This window comes from Capricornis sumatraensis, chromosome 1, assembly GCF_032405125.1.
Source record: "Capricornis sumatraensis isolate serow.1 chromosome 1, serow.2, whole genome shotgun sequence".
In the NCBI taxonomy this organism is placed as follows: domain Eukaryota; kingdom Metazoa; phylum Chordata; class Mammalia; order Artiodactyla; family Bovidae; genus Capricornis; species Capricornis sumatraensis.
In genome coordinates, this window is record NC_091069.1 from 219,577,572 (window position 1) to 219,598,169 (window position 20,598).

General features: G+C 40.6%; 1 protein-coding gene across 1 annotated transcript in view; it reads right to left on the bottom strand.

The window, feature by feature from the left end:
* The window catches only part of ARHGEF26 (Rho guanine nucleotide exchange factor 26), a 141,217-nt gene that overhangs the window by 51,444 nt on the left and 69,175 nt on the right, over positions 1 to 20,598 (bottom strand). The window contains exons 6-8 of the mRNA XM_068977057.1: positions 13,951 to 14,103; positions 11,127 to 11,256; positions 7,665 to 7,739 (exon numbers count right to left, since the gene is read on the bottom strand). Coding sequence (XP_068833158.1) covers positions 7,665 to 7,739; positions 11,127 to 11,256; positions 13,951 to 14,103 — 358 coding nt within the window. The remainder of the gene's footprint in view (positions 1 to 7,664; positions 7,740 to 11,126; positions 11,257 to 13,950; positions 14,104 to 20,598) is intronic.

Consider the following 20,598-nt stretch of genomic DNA (forward strand, 5'->3'; position numbering starts at 1 on the left):
AAAAACAAATAAGTTTGGGGAAAAAAAGGTTGGGGGACAAACTCATTGGAAAAGACCCTGATGCTGGGAAAGACTGAAGGCAAAAGGAGAAGCGAGTAGCAGAGCATGAGGTGGTTACATAGCATCACCAACTCAATGGACATTAATTTGAGCAACCTCCAGGAGATAACTGAGGACAGAGGAGCCTGGCGTGATACAGTCCATGGGGTCGAAAAGAGTTGAACATGACTCACTGACTGAACAACAACAATTGGCTATTGGCTTCTTCACTGGGTAATGCAACTCTACAAGTGTTTTCAGGATCATTTGAGCAAGAAATTGCACCACTGTTCTTGTGCTGGGAAGTCGCCAGCCCTGAGAAGAGCACAGCTCTAGAATTTCTCATTAGAAAATGGTCTCAGACTTGCTCATGTACCTATGTAGTGTATTCTCTTGATCAACGTTCCTCTTCCTCAAAGTACAAGGATAAATGTTAATTTTATACTCTTCAGGTGGGAAATGTTGGCAAACTAATAATGAAAAATTTTCCAAAAGGTAAAAAAAAAGGGGGGGGCAGGACAATTACTTTATCCCATTTCAAAATAAAAGGGAAAGTGGAAAATAAATTCATCTTTATTTCCTAAATTTCCAAATGTCAAGTTCATCAGCCACCACTTCTGAAGGCATATTAAAAACAAAAACATTCCCCAAGCATCTCAAGCAATGGTATCCTCACTGGACTCTGTTTAGTGACTATTTTAAGGGACAAGCACTAGTTTGGATATGTGTGCTCTCATATTTTCCATAAAATCAGCCTCTGCATATTGAAACTGTGCCTTCCTTCAACATCTGTCAAAGCTTTATTAAATTTAGTTCACTAATTTTTTTGCTTTAGGAAAAACTTATGTGGGGAAAAAACCTCAATCTCTCTAATGAAGTATAAATAAAAACAAAATATTTTCAATTTGTCAAATTCACAAAGATGAAAAGAATATTAGATGTTGGGGAGTGTGGAGAAAGATAAGATACTTAGAAATACTTCCGGTTGTCATGGACACAGGGACAATTTTTCTTACAGGTACTTTCAGTTCAGTTGCTCAGTCATGTCCGACTCTTTGCGATACCCCCACGTCCAAGGTAAGAGAAATCCAAGTAAGATGGTAGGTGTTGCAAGAGGGCATCAGAGGGCAGACACACTGAAACCATACTCACAGAAAACTAGTCAATCTAATCACACTAGGACCACAGCCTTGTCTAACTCAATGAAACCAAGCCATGCCTGCAGGGCAACCCAAGATGGGCGGGTCATGGTGCAAAGGTCTTACAGAATGTGGTTCACTGGAGAAGGGAATGGCAAGCCACTTCAGTATTCTTGCCTTGAGAACCCCGTGAACAGTATGAACAGTATGAACAGTACAGGTACTTGGGGGCCCTTAAAACATACCAAGCTTTCTCCCCCAATAAACCCACTTCTGGAAACTTTACAACAGAAATCATCGGAGGAACACAGTCATTTATGCAAGGCCACGCAGCACTATTTAGAACAGTAAATGAAATGGGCACCGCATGAATCCATGTTTAAACGTACATTTACATTCACTGGAAGCACACACCATAAAATGACAACAGTCATTACCTTCAACAAGATTACTAATACGTTTTGTTTTCTCTTGTTTCAAACTTTCAACTTTTCTGTAATGGGCACTTACTACTTTTAAAAATGTACCTTTGTAAACTTTACATACATTCTTTCAGAGCAATACTTAAAGAGTTAAAAAAAGAAAAAAACAACCACCATTAATTCCTCCCTGCCACATTCCTGTCTCTTCACCATCAGCAACCACAGTTGACAGTTTGAGTGTGACTCTAAATACTATTTCTGACACACAAATGTATACAAACGCACTTCATTATCTAAATGTCATTATGCTATTTGCTCTGTTCTGCAACTTCATGTTCTTCACTTAACAATACAGCTTAGAGACCTTTTCATGTTAACCGATATCTACCTCTTTGCAAACAGCTGAAGCAGTAAGTTACAGGAAAAGAGTCTAGAGGACTTGGCTCTTCTGCCACTAGCAGAAGAGCTCAGAACTTAATACTATCTCCAAATAGAAGTAGAAATTTTATGAGGTGTGAGTTAAAGCAGTTATTCTCTTTCTGTGGGAGAGTAAATAGAAGACAACAGCAGGGGAGATTTCACTGGCATCGGAAACCATCTCTTGACCACCATTCCTTAGACACAGACAGCTCTGCACCAGCTGAACTATCAGGCTCCCAGGAAATTTCCCTCCTCGCAGCTCCACCTCCCACATAGGAACAGAAAATCAGAAAGTAAAAACATGTTTCACTTGATAGAAACATCTTGTTTTCAGGTTGTTTTGACTAAGTTAATAAGTCTCTCCAAATGCCCCAATTCTGAAAAATTGTCACTATCATTTCACCAATACACATGAACGATTTCACTGAAGTATTATTTGTACCTATGCAAATACATTTCATTAGCATTTTAATCACCAAAAAAAAATATTACTCATTTTTCCCCAAGAATGAATAATTATCTAGAGAGACTTGCCAAGGGCCTTAGGTGGAATCTGCTTCTAAAAATGTGGGCCTCAACACACAAAATTTCACTGTAAAGTAAGTACTAGGAACTCTCAGCTTCTCTCATTTCAGAAAGAGCAAGTAAGTGAAAATCTGCGTTTTGATTTCGAACCATAAATGCTCTATGTGCACAATCTTCTTGTTAAGAATACTGACATTGTTTTCCCATCTATAAAAACCCATTGGTTATTATAAACAATGCTGTGATGAACATTGGGGTACATGTGTCTCTTTCAATTCTGGTTTCCTTGGTGTGTATGCCCAGCCGTGAGATTGCTGGGTCACAAGGCAGTTCTATTTCCAGTTTTTTAAGGAATCTCCACACTGTTCTCCATAGTGGCTGTACTAGTTTGCATTCACACCAACAGTGTAAAAGGGTTCTCTTTTCTCCACACCCTCTCCAGCATTTATTCCTTGTAGACTTTTGGATTGCAGCCATTCTGACTGGTGTAAAATGGTACCTCAATGTGGTCTTGATTTGCATTTCTCAGATAATGAGTGATGTTGAGCATCTTTTCATGTGTTTGTTAGCCATCTGTATGTCTTCTTTGGAGAAATGCCTATTTAGTTCTTTGGCCCATTTTTTGATTGGGTCATTTATTTTTCTGGAATTGAGCTGCAGGAGTTGCTTGTATATTTTTGAGGTTAGTTGTTTGTCAGTTGCTTTATTTGCTATTATTTTCTCCCATTCTGAAGGCTGTCTTTTTCACCTTGCTTATAGTTTCCTTTGTTGTGCAGAAGCTTTTAATTTTAATTAGATCCCATTTGTTTATTTTTGCTTTTTTTCCAGCATTCTGGGAGGTGGGTCATAGAGGATCCTGCTGTGATTTATGTCAGAGAGTGTTTTGCCTGTATTCTCCTCTAGGAGTTTTATAGTTTCTGGTCCTACATTTAGATCTTTAATCCATTTTGAGTTTATGGAAGCAACCTAGATGTCCATCAGCAGAAGAATGGATAAGAAAGCTGTGGTACATATACACAATGGAGTATTACTCAGCCATTAAAAAGAATACATTTGAATCAGTTCTAATGAGGTGGATGAAACTGGAGCCGATTATACAGAGGGAAGTAAGCCAGAAAGAAAAACACCAATACAGCATACTAACACATATACATGGAATTTAGAAAGAAGGTAACGATAACCCTGTATGCGAGACAGCAAAAGAGACACAGATGTATAGAACAGACCTTTGGACTCTGTGGGAGAGGGAGAGGGTGGGATGATTTGGGAGAATGGCATTGAAACATGTATAATATCATGTAAGAAACAAATCACCAGTCTAGGTTCGGTGCAGGATACAGGATGCTTGGGGCTAGTGCACTGGGATGACCCAGAGAGATGGTATGGGGAGGGAGGTGAGAGGGGGGTTCAGGATTGGGAACTCATGTACACCCGTGGCGGATTCATGTTGATATATGGCAAAACCAATACAGTATTGTAAAGTAAAATAAAGTAAAATTTAAAAAGAAAGAAAAGAAAAAAAACCCATTGGTAACTTGCACAAATGAAAAAGAAGGTGAATCCTTGAGCTGGCGGTACTGATGACCTCAGTTTCCTACAACACTTAGAGACTGAGGTTATAATCCTGATGCTCATTACTCCTACGCAAGAGAGAAAAATGCTGTCCTAGAGAAAACACTTGCTTAGGTCACTTGAACAGCAATTCTTCACAGAGTGTCTCCATATAGTAAGTATCAAGGTAGTGCATGCTTAGTTGCTTCAGTCGTGTCTGACTCTGTACGACCCGCAGACTGTAGCCCACCAGCTCCTCTGTCCATGGGATTCTCCAGGCAAGAATACTGGAGTGGGTTCTCATGCTCTCCTCCAGGGGATCTTCCCAACCAAGGAATCAAACCCACGTTTGTTAAGTCTCTTGCATTGGCAGGCGGATTCTTTACCACTACCATCACCTGGGAAGCCTTGTATCAAGGTAAGGCAATTAATTTTTGCCAGCCTGCCCTAAAAGCACCAGTGCCAAATCAAGTGAAAGAGAGATGCCTAAAGGAACATAGCAGTCTACTCAAACTGGGCCGTAAAAGTCTCAAAAAAATTAGGTATCATTCCTAATTCAATTCAATCACTGCTACCTTCCTCCTTCTGTGTGAATTTTTTTTCCAGCTTCTCAGTTACAACCAAACAGAATCTGACAATCTCTTTCATATCCAAGACTCAACTTCTCCAAGTAGCTTCTCCTAAAGATGCCCCCATCCAATACAGGATTTGGGGTCCCGGAGGAGAAACCCACAGGCAGTAGGACCATAGGCAACTTCATACCTGTCAGGCGAAGTTTCTTCACTTAGTGTTTTGCAAGGTGGGATATGTGTATCTCCTTCTCTGATGGAGTAAGAGATGCATTCAAGTGGTTGGCAGATCACTACGGTTTAAATGTTCACATCCTTCCAAAATACATATTGAAATCTTAACTCCCAAAGGTGATGGTTCTAGGAAGTGGGGACCTTTGAGAGTTGCTCAGAAGTCATGGGATAGAGCCCTCATGAATGGGGTTGTGCTTTATACAAGAGGCCCCAAAGAGCCACCTTGCTACCTTCTGCTTTGTCAAGGCTATGAGAAGTTTGCAACCTGGCTGGAAGAGGGATCCCAGGCAACTCTGCTGGTTCCCTGATCTTAGACTTCCAGCCTCCAGAACTGAGAAAGAAATTTGTTGTTTATAAACCAATCAGTTTGTGGTACTTTGTTCTAGCAGCCCAAATGGGCCACGACACAGATAAACTAATTTTTAGTATAAAAATGTGTTAGAAAAATGAACAACTAGCTTATAAAACTCATGATTTTGTAGTAATTATTGGCAAGGATGAGGATAAATAAAATGGAGTCAGTTTAACATTGACTGAGGGACTTCCCTGGTGGTCCAGTGGTGGAGTCTTTCTTTGCCTTCCAAAGCATGGGGTACAGGTTCAATCCTTGGTCAGGGAACTAAGATCCCACAAGCCTTGGGGTCAAGAACCCCAAACATAAAAAAGCAGCAATAATGCAACAAATTCAATAAAGACTTTAAAAATGGTCCACATAAAAATATTTTAAAAAGAAAGTTGAAACAATAAAATTCAACATAAAGTTCAATTGATAAAGTTGATTGAAAGAAAGTACTTCATAGTCAAGTATCACAAAGATGCATAAAACTCAAGGCAGCTTAGAGATGCTCAAGATGCTTCTGTGATCATGAGCTTTGCTCTCCTGGGTCTAGCTCATCTCATATCCTCACTGATTCTCAAACCTTCAGCTGCTTTTTCTCAGCAAACTATTTCTATTAGCATTTAAACATACCAACAATTTTCTGATCTTCAAACAAAAGAAGACCCTCCCTCACTTCCCTTTCAACTAAAGCTTCTCTTTCAACTCATTTTACCCTCACGGCCCAATGGTTGAAATAGCTACACTCACTGGCCGCACAGTCTCATCCTCCGCTCATTCCTCACCACGCTTCAATCTGGCTTCCACACCTACCCTGCAAGGACACAACTCACCTGATAATAAATACACCCGGTGAATGCATCGATCATTATCTTACTTTGTCTTTCCGGAACAGCCAATGGGGCTGCCCTTCCTTCCACCAAATTACATGCCATTTGTCAGACCATTAGAGGGCTTCCCTGATAGCTCAGTTGGTAAAGAATCTACCTGCAATGCAGGAGACCCCAGTTCAATTCCTGGATCAGGAAGATCCACTGGAGAAGGGACAGGCTACCCACTCCAGTATTCTTGGGCTTCCCTTGTGGCTCAGCTGGTAAAGAATCCACCTGCAATGCAGGAGACCTGGGTTCAATCCCTGGGTTGGGAAGATGCCCTGGAGAAGGGAAAGGCTACCCACTTCAGAATTTTGGCCTGGAGAATTCCATGGACCATATAGTCCATGGGGTCTCAAAGAGTTGGACACAACTAAGCAACTTTCACTTTCCTACTTTAGTACTCCTGTTGTTTTTCAAGTTTCCTCCGCTCTTTCCTTTTCCCTACACAAGATGAAGCTTGGTGTTCTTCATGGCTGAACCTCAACACTCTTCTTACTCTACACACTCCTGCGTACGTTTCATCTACTCTCCCAGCTTCAAAAGTCATCCCCATACTGATGATCCACAAACCCATGTCTCCAGTTCAAGTCCCTCCACTGAGCTCCTGACTTGGATATTCTATAAGAATCTCAATTCCAACACACCCACAATGGAATCGTCAGCTTCTCCTTATGCTCATACTATGGGATTAAGAGCATCCATCTAGTTGCCCAAGACAGGGATGATTTTCCTTGGCTCATGTCCATAAATATACCCACCCAAGTCACCTCCACGCCTACCTCCCCAATGTTGCAGGTTTGCTTCTTGGCCTTCTAGTATCATATCAGTGTAGGCTCCGCTCATCTGTAACCTAAGCAACTATAGAGGCTTCACCACTGGGGCCCAATCTCACTGTCAACTTCACAGCACATGAATCTGTAGCTTCCACAGCATCCTAGGATAAGGTTCACAATTCCTTAACATGGATCCTCTGTGCTCTCTCTCCTGGTCTGGGCTCTAGTCACATGAAGAACATTCTAGTTGAAATTCTACAAACAAGTCTTTGGGTCTTTGCATGTTCTTGAAACACCCCTCCCTAGTCCCTGGCTCAAAGCTCCCCTTGCTCCAGGTTTCAGCCTCAACATTTCTGTGTTTCTTCCTCTCATGTCACTCACCATCCTTTACTGTAACTTATTGCATGTCTGCCTTCCCCTTTATACAGCACATTCCATGAGGGCAGTAACCATGCATGTCTTACTCACCCTCACATTTTCAGGGGCTGGCATTGTCCCTGGCACTATAGTGGATGTTCAGTAAATATTTATTGAATGAGAGAATGAATAAACAGCTATTCAGACACCAAAAGAAAACGAGATCTCTAAAGGCCCTTAAGACTGTCTGAAATAGTAAAAATACCAACTTGAGTATAGAAAACATAATTTTGTTTTTCAACTACTTAAAGAATGGTGCACAAATGGCTGTGAGAATCAACCAGTTTTCAGCATCAAATCCAGACAGGTTCTCTTCGGAGGGATCTGAGTGTTTTACTGTCTGATAAGCTACTCAACAGTTACCTTGCTCACTTCCTTTAAGGCTCTTTTGCAGACTTCATATTTAGGAGAGTCCTTAGGAGTCTTTTGACAGATAGTCTGCAATGAAATAAAAGAAGAACAAAATCAGCTGATTTATTCTTTTAAGTAAAATAAAACCAATGTCCAGTCATATACTCTTACTCATAGCAAACTTAACAATTCTGAACACAATACTATGGATGAGTATAAAGACGACATTAAAATAGGAAATAGTCTTTAAAAGCATAGGATCCATGTTCATCCAGAGGATGATTTAATAAGAGGACAGACTTCAGAGGTGGGTGAATCTGGTTTCAAATTCCAGATCTGCTCCTTATGAGCTATTTGACCTTGGGCAAGTCACCTTCCCTTATAAGCTTCTATACGCCTCAGTTTCCTCATCTGTAAAACTGGGATAAAGCCACCTATAAAGCCACAAGGAGGTTAAAAAAGTTAAATGATAATGCATGGAAAGTTCTTTATGAATAACCTGCATACAGTAGGTCTTCAATTAATGACAAAATTACTTCAATGATCCCTGTTATCATCATTATTAGAGGTTATTATATTTGCAGATGATATAAGGTGAATAAAAAGTTCAAGAAAAAATGGCTGCTGGGTTTTTTCTTGGTATGCTTATACTGCAATTTTTGTGATGGTAAAATTGAGTTCAAAAAACATCAACTGAAGATATACTGAATTATATATAACTTTTGAAACTATATCTGTTCAAAGCCAACAAAACCATTTCAATTGTTAAAAATGTTAACCTCAATCAACAAGTTTAACTAAATCTCCAAATGAAGTAAAATCGAAGAGATCATGTTTTACGTACATTTAGATTCTGCCCAGGTGGCCAGATTCTCACACATGGACAACAGGTGAGGGCAACAGGCATTCAGCAGAAGGGGAAGATACCAGAAACTAGCTTACATGCAGAGGAACACCAAGCCTATGAATCTGAAAGTCAGGTGTCAGGAATATTATGTGTGATATGTAAGAAGTACAGACTGGACCACTGGTGGTTTTATATTAATGTACTCAAAATTTTTTCGGCTATGACCCCACTGTAAGAAATACTTTACACTGCAACTAGTACACATGCACACAAAATGAAAGTTTCTATGAAATAATATTTAATCACCTTATGAACAATGTATATATCATATACTGTGTGTTCTACTCTATATTCATTTTCTAAAAACACTACTCATGATTCAAAAGTTAGTTTCATGACCCACTAATGAGTACAAAAGCAGTTTGAAAAATATTAGTTTTTACCTCTGGGAGCAGGCCATAGTTTCTTTTGTACACTTCAATTTTATGTAAAATTCTGTACACACCAGGAAGTCATTCTTTAATGACTACAGCTTAATCTACAACCTCAAAAGAGTCTCTAACCCCAAAAAGTATCATTTCTTTTTAGACTCTGTGTGATAGACATAATAAATATAAATCAGAGCTGGATTTGCAAAACTGCAAGTTTCCCAATATTTACAAGGAGAGAAGTCCCTAAATCACACAAGATGGACAAGGATGGGTGTTAAGGTGGTAGACTAGTAGACCGAGGTGGCCTAGGAGAGCAGCAGGTGCTGTGAATTCTGAAAAGACAGCTGAACCTCCTCAACACTGTGCGGCTGGGCCAAGAAAGTGACCATAATCCCACCTTTTTACTAGTTTCTAAATTTCAGTGCTTCTTTGAATTTATAATGGAATAGAGAAAATGGAATTTATTTTGTAATGTTAGGCAATCATAATTTTTGCTATATTTTTATCCTGTATTTTGACTTTTAAAAAGCAGGCACGTCAAAACCGATGTTATATTATCACCCAAATTTAAAGCAGAACTATGCCAAGATATTTTAAGTTGATCAAAAAGACATTCTTTGAACTATCATATGATCCAGCAATCCCACTCCTGGGCATATACAGGGAAAAAACAAAAACTCTAATTCAAAAAGATACATGCAACCTGATATTCATAGCAGCACTGTTTACAATAGCTAAGACATGGAAGCAGCCCAAATGACCATCAACAGACAACTGATTTAAGACGTGGTACGTATATGTAATGGAGTATTAGCCATAAAAAGGATGAAATAATGCCATTTGCAGCAACATGGATAGACCTAGAGATTATCATACTAAGTGAAGTAAGTCTGACAGAGAAAGATAAATATTATATGATATCACATATGTGGAATCCAAAAAACAATACAAATGAATCTACAGATAAAAGAAAAAGCTCACAGACATAAAAAACAAACTTAAAGTTACCATAGGGGAAAGGAAAGCAGGGGAGGGATAAATTAGGAGTTTGGGATTAACAGATACAAACTACTACATATAAAGTAGATGAGGAACAAAGAGTTACTGTATAACAAAGTAAATATAATAACCTATAATGGAAAATAATCTGAAAAAATATATACATATACTATATCTGAATCACTTTGCTATACACCTGAAACTAACACAATATCATAAATCAACTATAGTTCAATTTTATTTAAAAAAAAAAAAAGGCACTTGTTGGCACACTAGCTGGGTGGAAGTCACGTCAGGGCACCCCATCCTCTTGTGGCTGCCACTGTGGTTTCAGCCCAGCCAGTGTGCGGCCATCCTGGGCCACTGCCTGACTGTCCTCCCAGCTGGGCTTCCCACCAGTCCATCACTGCTCTTCCCACAGTCACGTCCTGCACTACTCAAAAACAAATACGTGTTTTCTTCATGCATGCTCCCTACGACAAGATCAGATGTCTGGATTTTCCTCAATCATTCTGAGCAATGAAAACTAGGGCAGGTTTATGCCTTGTGATGCTGGAGAGACTCCTTCCTGTGTGAAATGGGAGCACTTCAGCAGCCTGGGGCATCCCAGCGGTAAACAAGCTGTCTCCCAATGCAAGAAGGGATGCGGGTTCAATCCCTGGGTCGGCAAGACCCTCTGGAGGAGGGCATGGCAGCCCCCTCCAGTATTCTTGCCTGGAGAATCTCACGAGCAGAGGAGCCTGGTGGGTTACGTCCGTGGGGTTGCAAAGAGTTGAACGTGACTGAAGCAATTGAGCACACAGGCAGCAGCTGGGAACATGACAGGGAAAGGGACCTTAGTGACCCAGCAGAGGAAACTGAGGCCCAAAGAGACGAACGATATGCCCAGGTCTCATGCCTGGAGTTTCAGCCGCAAAGGAGTTCAGGACTCCTGACTTCAAGAAGTCAATATTCTTCCCATTTCAAAAAATGTTAAATGAGGGTTGTAATCTAACTTTACTTTAGAGTGAACACACAAGCCTAAATTGAAGACAGTTTCCCATGTGGGACTTTCTAACCAAACAGCACCTTTTCATTGAATTGGGAAATTTCATAGAAGGGATATAATTTAAGCAGAAGAAGAATAATTTTCCTAATCACAGATTTGTTAAAGCAACAGCTATCGACAGAGGAAAAAGACACCAGGTCACATCTTACATCCATCAGCAGGGGAAGGCGGGTCACCCTCTGCATGGGAAGAATGAGAAATGAGATCATGGGTAGGTTCCTACAGTCTTCGTGGGACTCGATTCGGGACAAAACTTCCTTGAAAGACGGGTTGGTGGCTCTGAGGGAAAAAAAAGAGACAAACCTTCAAAGCATTTCCTCTTTAAGAGGCAAGTCAACATGTATTATAAAACACTGTGATAAATTTATAGATTATCAATGATTTTTAAATATATAAACAACATAAACACATAATTACATAGGTGGACATGGATGGCTTGGCTGCCTTTTACAGTTAAGACTGAATATAAGTTTAAGGCAGTAATAATAATAATAAGATGAAAATATAGGTGCCAGAAATTTTCAGAAGTAGAAAGGAAACAAATGAACAAACAGTGGTATCATAATGGTGAATGTATACATTAAAAAGTAGTATACACACTACATCTCATATCTGATCATCTACAAACATTCCACTAAAAACACGGCACATATGTTTTAAACCACAGCTCTAGCCTGAGATAATAATCTAGGAAAGAAATCTCAGGATTTACTTGCTAGGAGGCTTTTGGACTTTTCCAAAGCTTCTAAGGCAGAAAACCTTCTGACTATGTCAGCCAGAATCTCTCTCCTCTCCCGGTGACATTAAAACAGGGACAACACTGTCACAACATTTCTATGGAATTTAGCAAGATACACGGACATAAAGGATCTCATGTGGCGCCATGCATATAACTTTGAAGGGGATTCCAGTAAGAATGTGGAGTCTCAGCAAGGTCCCCAACTTGCCAAATAAAAGACCTAGCATTCAGTGTAGACAGAGTCCAACCAAGGTCTTCTGACTTTCAGTGGGTCCCTGACACAGCATCTCTCGTTCTATCACCTTACTTCACCTAAGGGCAGGTCCTGGAGTTACAGTGTGACTTGTGAGGGGGAGGTAGAGGAGGGGTTGGCCCCAGACTCTGTAATCCCCTGAAGAGGGGAGGGGGAGGCCAAGAAGCAGGGTTATGGTAATTGAAACCTTTTTTCAAAAAAATATACTTTGAAACTTAGATGATTTGGTTCAAGGCTGCTAGAAAGAAATAAGGAAATACCCAGAACAGCAAGTTAAAAGAAAGTACTCAGAAATGTTATGATTTCCTTTTCTTAAACTGAGGAGTTAAGTTTCCTGCTAACTTAGGAAAAAAAAATTTAGGAAATTAAAAAAGAATCAAATTTTAAACCAGTTGCATATTTAAATCACTTCTGCCACCTCCAAAGATTCTGAGGAAACCAACCAGTCTAGGATGGACCCCGGGCATTGTTTGCTGGTTTTCAGATCCCAAAATGCAGGTAAAGCTCAAAGTCACAGCCCCAAATGTAAATTTACATTCTGAAACCACAACTACTAATTTCCATGTGAAAGCTCAGATGATGATGTCATTGAGCTAATTTAAATAAAACCTTTATTTTTCAAGAGTTACATAAAGTACAGCAGTACTTAGTCAAGGTTTTTTTTTTTTTTTTAATCTTGCAAAACAAAACTTAATTTAGCTCTAATTCCAGGCTTTGGCTTTTACACGTGTCACTTGGATTTCCCAACAGTTAAACAGTAACCTTTACATCGCAATGCCCATGGCGGATGAGGGCATCAGGTAACCTCTGGAGACACTCCTGGTTATCAAGGCTGATGTGAGGCTGTGCTACCAGCAGCTGGTGGACAGGAGCCTGGGGTGCTACAATGTATAGAACAGTCTCCACAACAAAGACTAATCTAGGACAAAATGTCCAGCAGTGCCGACAAATCCTGCTTTGTGCTAATAACCGCATTTAGGGCTGGCAGCTGTGGGTTTTCCTCCCTGCCTGTACAAGATTTTAAGGACGATGTGGAGGGGGAAAGGGGCATCATCAGCCCTTCTTACCCACGTGGGGGCTGCTTCTCTAAGTGGCCTTGAGGTACTCATCACCATAGGGTCTCTCACATTGCCTAGAGACTGGCCAGCATACCATGCTTCGGCTGTAAACACCACAACTCACAGAAGGATGATAACAGCCAGTCAGCCCCCAAACTGAGTCTACAGCGATGTCCAACTGTACTGCCAGACACAGAGCTCCTTGTGATAAACAAGCCTCAGCCCCAATAAAGCAATACAGACACTGCTGAACCACTGCTGAATGCTTTTCAGACTAGAGATGGCATATCCATCACACCGAATTCTCAGTAACCTAAATAGAACAAAGGGAAAAGGTGTGTGTGGAAATTTAAGGTTACTTCTTTTTCGTTTCACAATTAGAGCCTTTAAGAACGTAAAAAAAAAAAAAAAAAACTTCCTTCAGTCCATCCTTGTTCTTCTCACACCTAACCACTCAGAGGGAAAAGATGAGTGATTCCCATGAACAACTAAATACAGTTGTCATTTGAATGAAGGAAGATTAGAATACTAGAGGACACTTTGGCTCCTAGGCACTAGTTCAAGAACTATATCTTGGCCTCAGGCAAACTATTTAATGACCAGATAACAGCTTAGAGAACAACCTTCTCACCATTTAGAATGATGATCACCAATCATCATTACCCTCCCCCACACCCCCCACCCAAGTCTTACAGGAATTAAAAAAAAAAAAAAGAAAGAAGGAAAAAAATCAACAAGCTATAATTTCAGAAAAGCTTTAAAGAAAATTCTCCACAACTGGGTTTTTCTAATCTAACACCCCTGCCCAAAAGCACTTCTCTTCCCAAAAGACATTTAATTTAAGAGATCAATTAATTTCAATCAATGTGACCCAATTAAAACATGATTAGATCATTAAAGCTGCAACATTCAATACTGCTTACAACAATTTTTGCAGTGTCCGCTGTTGGTAGACTTCATTGGTGCAGTATTTCACATATGGGTCAAATGTGGATGCTGTGTGCTTTTCCACAATGTCACTTATGTCTTCTATGAAGATATTATTCTGATGCCTTGCTTCCAACTCTGTAAAGAATCTGAAAAAAAAAAGAAAAGAAAAGCATTTACACTGCCTTCCATATGCTTTAATAGACAACAGATTATCCTCATGAAATGCTATTATACAGGGTTTGAAAATACTAGCAGTACATGGTACCAAAAAAATACAAGAAAAAACTATAAAACAGTTTAAATTTAAATCTATTATCAGTTCAGTTCAGTCACTCAGTCGTGTCCAACTGTGACCCCATGAACCACAGCACGCCAGGCCTCCCTGTCCATCACCAACTCCCGGAGTTCACCCAAACTCATGTCCATTGAGTCAGTGATGCCATCCAGCCATCTCATCCTCTGTCGTCCCCTTCTCCTCCTGCCCTCAATCCCTCCTAGCATCAGAGTCTTTTCCAATGAGTCAACTCTTCCCATGAGGTGGCCAAGTACTAGAGTTTCAGCTTTAGCATCAGTCCTTCCAAAGAACACCCAGGACTGATCTTTAGAATGGACTGGTTGGATCTCTTTGCAGTCCAAGGGACTCTCAAGAGTCTTCTCCAACACCACAGTTCAAAAGCATCAATTCTTCGGTGCTCAGCTTTCTTCACAGTCCAACTCTCACATCCATACATGACCACTGGAAAAACCATAGCCTTGACTAGATGGACCTTTGTTGGCAAAGCAATGTTTCTGCTTTTGAATATGCTGTCTAGGTTAGTTATAACTTTTCTTCCAAGGAGTAAGCTTTCCCCATCTATTTCCCATGAAGTGACGGGACCAGATGCCATGATCTTCGTTTTCTGAATGTGGAGCTTTAAGCCAACTTTTTCACTCTCCTCTTTCACTTTCATCAAGAGGCTCTTTAGTTCCTCTTCTGAAATGGCAACCCACTCCAGTACTATTGCCTGGAAAATCCCATGGACAGAGGAGCTTGGTAGGCTACAGTCAATGGGGTCGCAAAGAGTCGGACAGGACTGAGCGACTTCACTTCACTTCACTTCACGTTCTGCCATAAGGGTGGTGTCATCTGCATATCTGAGGTTATTGATATTTCTCCTGGCAATCTTGATTCCAGCTTGTGCTTCTTCCAGCCCAGCATTTCTCATTAACATCTTATTCCTTCATATGAAAGTGAAAGTGTCAGTCACTCAGTCGTTTCAGACTCTTTGTGACCCTATGGACTGTAGTCCACCAGGCTTCTCTGTCTATGGATTCTCCAGGCAAGAACACTGGAGTGGGTTGCCATTTCCTCCCCCAACCCAGGGATCAAACCCAGGTCTCCCACATTGCAGCAAATTCTCTACCATCTGAGCCACTGGTAAAACCCATTACGTCATATGGTTAGCTTAAAACATTGATAGTCCAGGACATTTCTGGGCTTTCAGGTATATTTTGGAATGTACAGATTTCACCATTTTTTCAAGATTTCCCTAGATACTTGGGGACATGGTGCAGCATTAATCCTTACATATATTATTGTATCAAAAACCATATGAGCAAAATACCTAAATAAGTGCCTAAAAACAAATCTGAAACAAACCTAATTTTATGGGGCCTTTCTCTCCAAATAAAAATAATCATACCATTTATATCTAATACAATACATGACATTTAAATGAGTTTGTAAATGGTTTAGATTGCAGTTTAGAGTTGCCTTGTGTGTTGTGTGCACTCACACACACCTATATTGTGTCTAGCCCAGGCAAAATTAAATTTCAGATAAACAATGAATAATTTTTTAATACAACTATGTGCCAAATACTGCATAGGACATCTTGGGTGTCTTGCATTTCTTCTGTCAATCTTATATTGGATCCAATTTTAACAAAGTATCAAATCAGCTATTTGAAACAAGAGTGTTCTTCCTCTGGCCCACAGACCAGCAGCATTGGTACCACTTAAGAGCAGGCAATGGCAACCCACTCCAGTGCTCTTGCCTGGAGAATCCCATGGACGAGGGAGGAGGAGGAGGTGGGAGGAGCCTGGTGGGCTATAGTCCAGGGGTTCCCTAAAAGTCAGACAGGACTGAGCGACTTCACTTTCACTTTTCACTTTCATGCATCGTAGAGGGAAATGGCAACCTACTCCAGTGTTCTTGCCTGGAGAATCCCAGGGACGGCGGAGCCTGGTGGGCTGCCGTCTATGGGGTCGCACAGAGTTGGACACGACTGACGCGACTTAGCAGCAGCAAGAGCTTGTCTAAAATGCAGAATTTCACCCCTCACCTCTCCCAGTCTGAACCTGCACTTTATCAAGACTGCCTCATAGTCTGAACGCACACTAAAAACTGAGAACTTCCTTAGAGCACACTCACTGACCATGTTCAGAGCAGCAGGAAAATCTATCAAAAATAACTATCACACAAAGACCAAAGGGTTTTCTTAAGAAGGTGAAATCAACAATAATGTCTAATGTTGACTCTGGAACATTAGCACAAGGGAAGGTTAGTTTTGGTATTTATCACATCATTGCTCCTTACCAGTTTGTTGGGTGGACTCCATAATACAAAATTCAAGATAGACAGTGAATGAGACAACAGAAATTTATACAAGATTATTAATGGTAAATATGGGCTAACATTTTCTCACATTTATACCTCAGTTCTTTTCAAATAAAATCCTGGCACTCAGAAACAAAATAATTAAGACATTAGATCTTCTTTTTATAAGGGTTGGGAAGATCCCCTGGAAGATGAAATGGCAACTCACTCTAGTATTTCTGCCATGAACAGAAAAGCCTGGTGGGCTACAGTCCATGGGGTTGCAGAGTCAGACACAGCCAAGTGACTGAGCATGAACGCATGTTGATACATACATTAAACTCATTTTAATATAAATTGTATTACTTGTCATCATTATCTATTCTATTTTTATTTTTTTAATTTTTTTTTTTTTTTTTACCGTACCACACAGCTTATGGGATTTTAGCTTCTCAATCAGGACTGTGCTGAGAAACTGAAGAGAAAGTGCCGAGTCTTACCCACTGTAACACCAAGGAATTACCTCTACTCAAGTTTTAAAAGTCTCCAAAGGAGCTTACGAAACGAAGAAATAAATTTTAACTTCCTAGAAGAATTAACATTTACATTCTGGGAAAGCACCTGCATGTTTATTACCTTTAAAAAGGACTCAGGAAAATCGTCAATATGGTTCCTATCCACATGACCTCATCATCCAAACTCCTTGTTTAAAGAGCAAGAGGAGCAACTAAAAGCACCCCGTGCTAGACTCTTCAGCCTTCCTTCCAGTGGGATCAGCTGAATACGCAGTGTCCCTCAGGATTAGCAGGTCAGAAGAACAGATAGCCGGTCAGAAGAACACATCTATGTTTCAAAACTCAGCCAGTGACTTCATGTCACTTTCTCACGCTGAGTTTATTCAACATTCAATTAAAATATCAAACCCTCTCTAAAAGGTTTCAGAATTTCAAAAACATCCAACTCCAAACCCTAGACAAACAAAAACCATGTTACTTCCTATTTAGACTAGTCCCTCACTTCAAGAAATCTGTGATCTATTAAGGCGGTGAGAATGATAAATATAAATGATATAGGAAAACAACATGCTTGTATATAACTAACTACATGTTGAAACATATGCATAAGAGTGCTGGTGGCAGTATCGTTTTAAAAAATTATACAAGCTTTATATCTTTTATTCTAGTAAAATATTTATTATATAAATGTTGCCATTTAAACCACTTTCAATGGCTTTAATTACTGTCACAGTATTGTACAACCATCATCACTATATCCAAAATACTTTCCTCACCCCAAACAGAAATGCTGTACTCATAAAGCAACAACTCCCCACTCCCCTCTCTCCTCAGCCCCTGATAACCTCTCATCTACTATCGATCTCTATGACTTTGCCTGTTCTAGATATTTCATGTGAGTGGAGTCACACAACTTTTTCTCTAGCTTATTTCACTTAGTATTGTGTCTCCTAGGTTCATCCATATTGAGGTGTGTATCAGAACTTTTTCTTCTTTATGGCTTAATAATATTTCATTGTAGGTACTTATTATAATTTGTTTATAATATGAACAGGTTGTTTCTACCTTTTAGCTACTGTGAATGATGCTTCTGTCAACATACCCATCTAGGTATCTGTTTGAGTGGCTGTTTTCACTTCTCTGGGATATATATCTACAAGTTGAATTTCAACCCTGCTGACTCTGCTACTAATAGTGTATTCCAAGAAATGATAGTATAATAACAAGAATCAATACAGAAGAAGCTGAGTTAGATGCCAAGGAGAGGTTATTTCATTAAATGAAGGCTGAGTAAGAAATAAAGGATAGAAATGGTATAGACCTAACAGAAGCAGAAGATATTAAGAAAAGGTGGCAAGAGTACACAGAAGAACTTTACAAAAAAGATCTTAGTTTCCCAGATAATCATGATGGTGTGATCACTCACCTAGAGCCAGACATCCTGAAGCCCGAAGTCAAGTGGGCTTGAGGAAGCATCACTATGAACAAAGCTAGTAGAGGTGATAGAATTTCAGTTGAGCTATTTCAAGTCCTAAAAGATAATGCTGTGAAAGTGCTGCACTCAATATGCCAGCAAATTTGGAAAACTCAGCAGTGGCCACAGGACTGGAAAAGGTCAGTTTTCATTCCAATTCCAAAGAAAGGCAATGCCAAAGAATGTTCAAACTACCGAACAATCACATTTATCTCACACGCTAGCAAAGTAATGCTCAAAATTCTTCAAGCCAGGCTTCGACAGTACATGAACTGTGAACTTCCAGATGCTCAAGCTGGATTTAGAAAAGGCAGAGGAACCAGAGATCAAATTGCCAACATCTGTTGGATCATAGACAAAGCAAGAGAGTTCCAGAAAAAAATTGAGTTCTGCTTTATTGACTTCACCAAAGCCTTTGGTTATGTGGATCACAACAAACTGGAAAATTCTTAATGAGATGGGAATACCAGACTACCTTACCTGCCTCCTGAGAAATCTGTATGCAGGTCAAGAAGCAACAGTTAGAACCAGACATGGAACAACGAACTGGCTGCAAATTGGGAAAGGAGTACATCAAGCCCGTGCACTGTCATCCTGCTTATTTAACTTATATGCAGAGTACATCATGAGAAACGCTGGGCTGGATGAAGCACAAGCTGGAATCAAGACTGCTGGGAGAAAGATCAACAACCTCAGATATGCAGATGACATCACTATTATGGGAGAAAGTGAAGAGGAACTGAAGAGCTTCTTGATGAAAGTAAAAGAGGTGAGTGAAAAAGCTGGCTTAAAACTCAACATTCACAAAACTAAGATCATGGCATCTGGTCCCATCACTTCATGGCAAATAGATGGGGAATCAGTGACAGACTTTATATTTTGGGGCTCCAAAATCACTGCAGATGGTGACTGCAGCCATGAAATTAAAAGATGCTTACTCCTTGTAAGAAAAGCTATGACCAATTTAGACAGCATATTAAAAAGCAGAGACATTGCTTTGCTGACAAAGGTCCATCTAGTCAAAGCTATGGTTTTTCCGGTATCATATATGGGTGTGAGAGTTGGACCATAAAGAAGGCTGAGCTCTGAAGAATTGACGCTTTTGAACTGTGGTGTTGGAGAAGACTCCTAAGAGTCCCTTGGACCTAAGGAGATCAAATCAGTAAATACTAAAGGAAGTCAGTCCTGCATATTCATTGGAAGGACTGAGGGCTAAAGTTGAAGCTCCAATACTTTGGCCACCTGATGCGAAGAACTGACTTAATGGAAAAGACCCTGATGCTGGGAAAGATTGAAGGTGGGAGGAGAAGGGGATGACAGAGGGTGAGATGGTTGGATGACATCACCGACTTGATGGACATGAGTCTGAGTAAGCTCCGGGAGTTGGTTATCGACAGGGAAGCCTGGCGTGCTGCAGTCCATGGTGTCGCAGAGGGTCAGACACAACTAAGTGACTGAACTTACCTGAGTAAGAAATGGTTCTTTACCTCCTGATGCTCAGAGGTGAGTGGCCCATGGGAGGCAGGGAGCCAATCACTTGCAATATGAGACCTATGACGGGGCCGTACAGTGACAATGACAGCGTAGGGCAGGGCACCTGGAGGCCCGAGGTGAGGAAAGGCGTGAGGGGCCATCAGTGATGAGGACAGTAATGCAGGAGGCCAGGGGACAGAGCACCCGCAGCAGCACACAATGTGGGCAAAGACACGAATCTCCTTCCGAAAGACTGCAGGGGCAGCAAGGCGAGACGTCCATCACAGGAGCAGCAGGAGCAGAGAATGGGGGCGGCAAAGCAGGCGGGCCTGGGCTAGACTGCAAAGTCCGCCTGTCTGCTGAGGAGCTTGAACTTAATCTACGGACTAAGAGAACCTGCTGGAGTCGTTGAAGCCAATAACTCGTCCCGCTGGACAGAGACAACTGACACAGAAGTGGGGAAGCCCAGCTGCAGGCCAGTGAGACGCTATCCTAGGCAAGTAACAATAAAGCCTGCACGGGAAATCAAAAGGAGAGGACACGTTAGGGTAACCGTTTGGAGGGAAAGTTCATACAATGGAGAGACTCATTAGATGGAAAA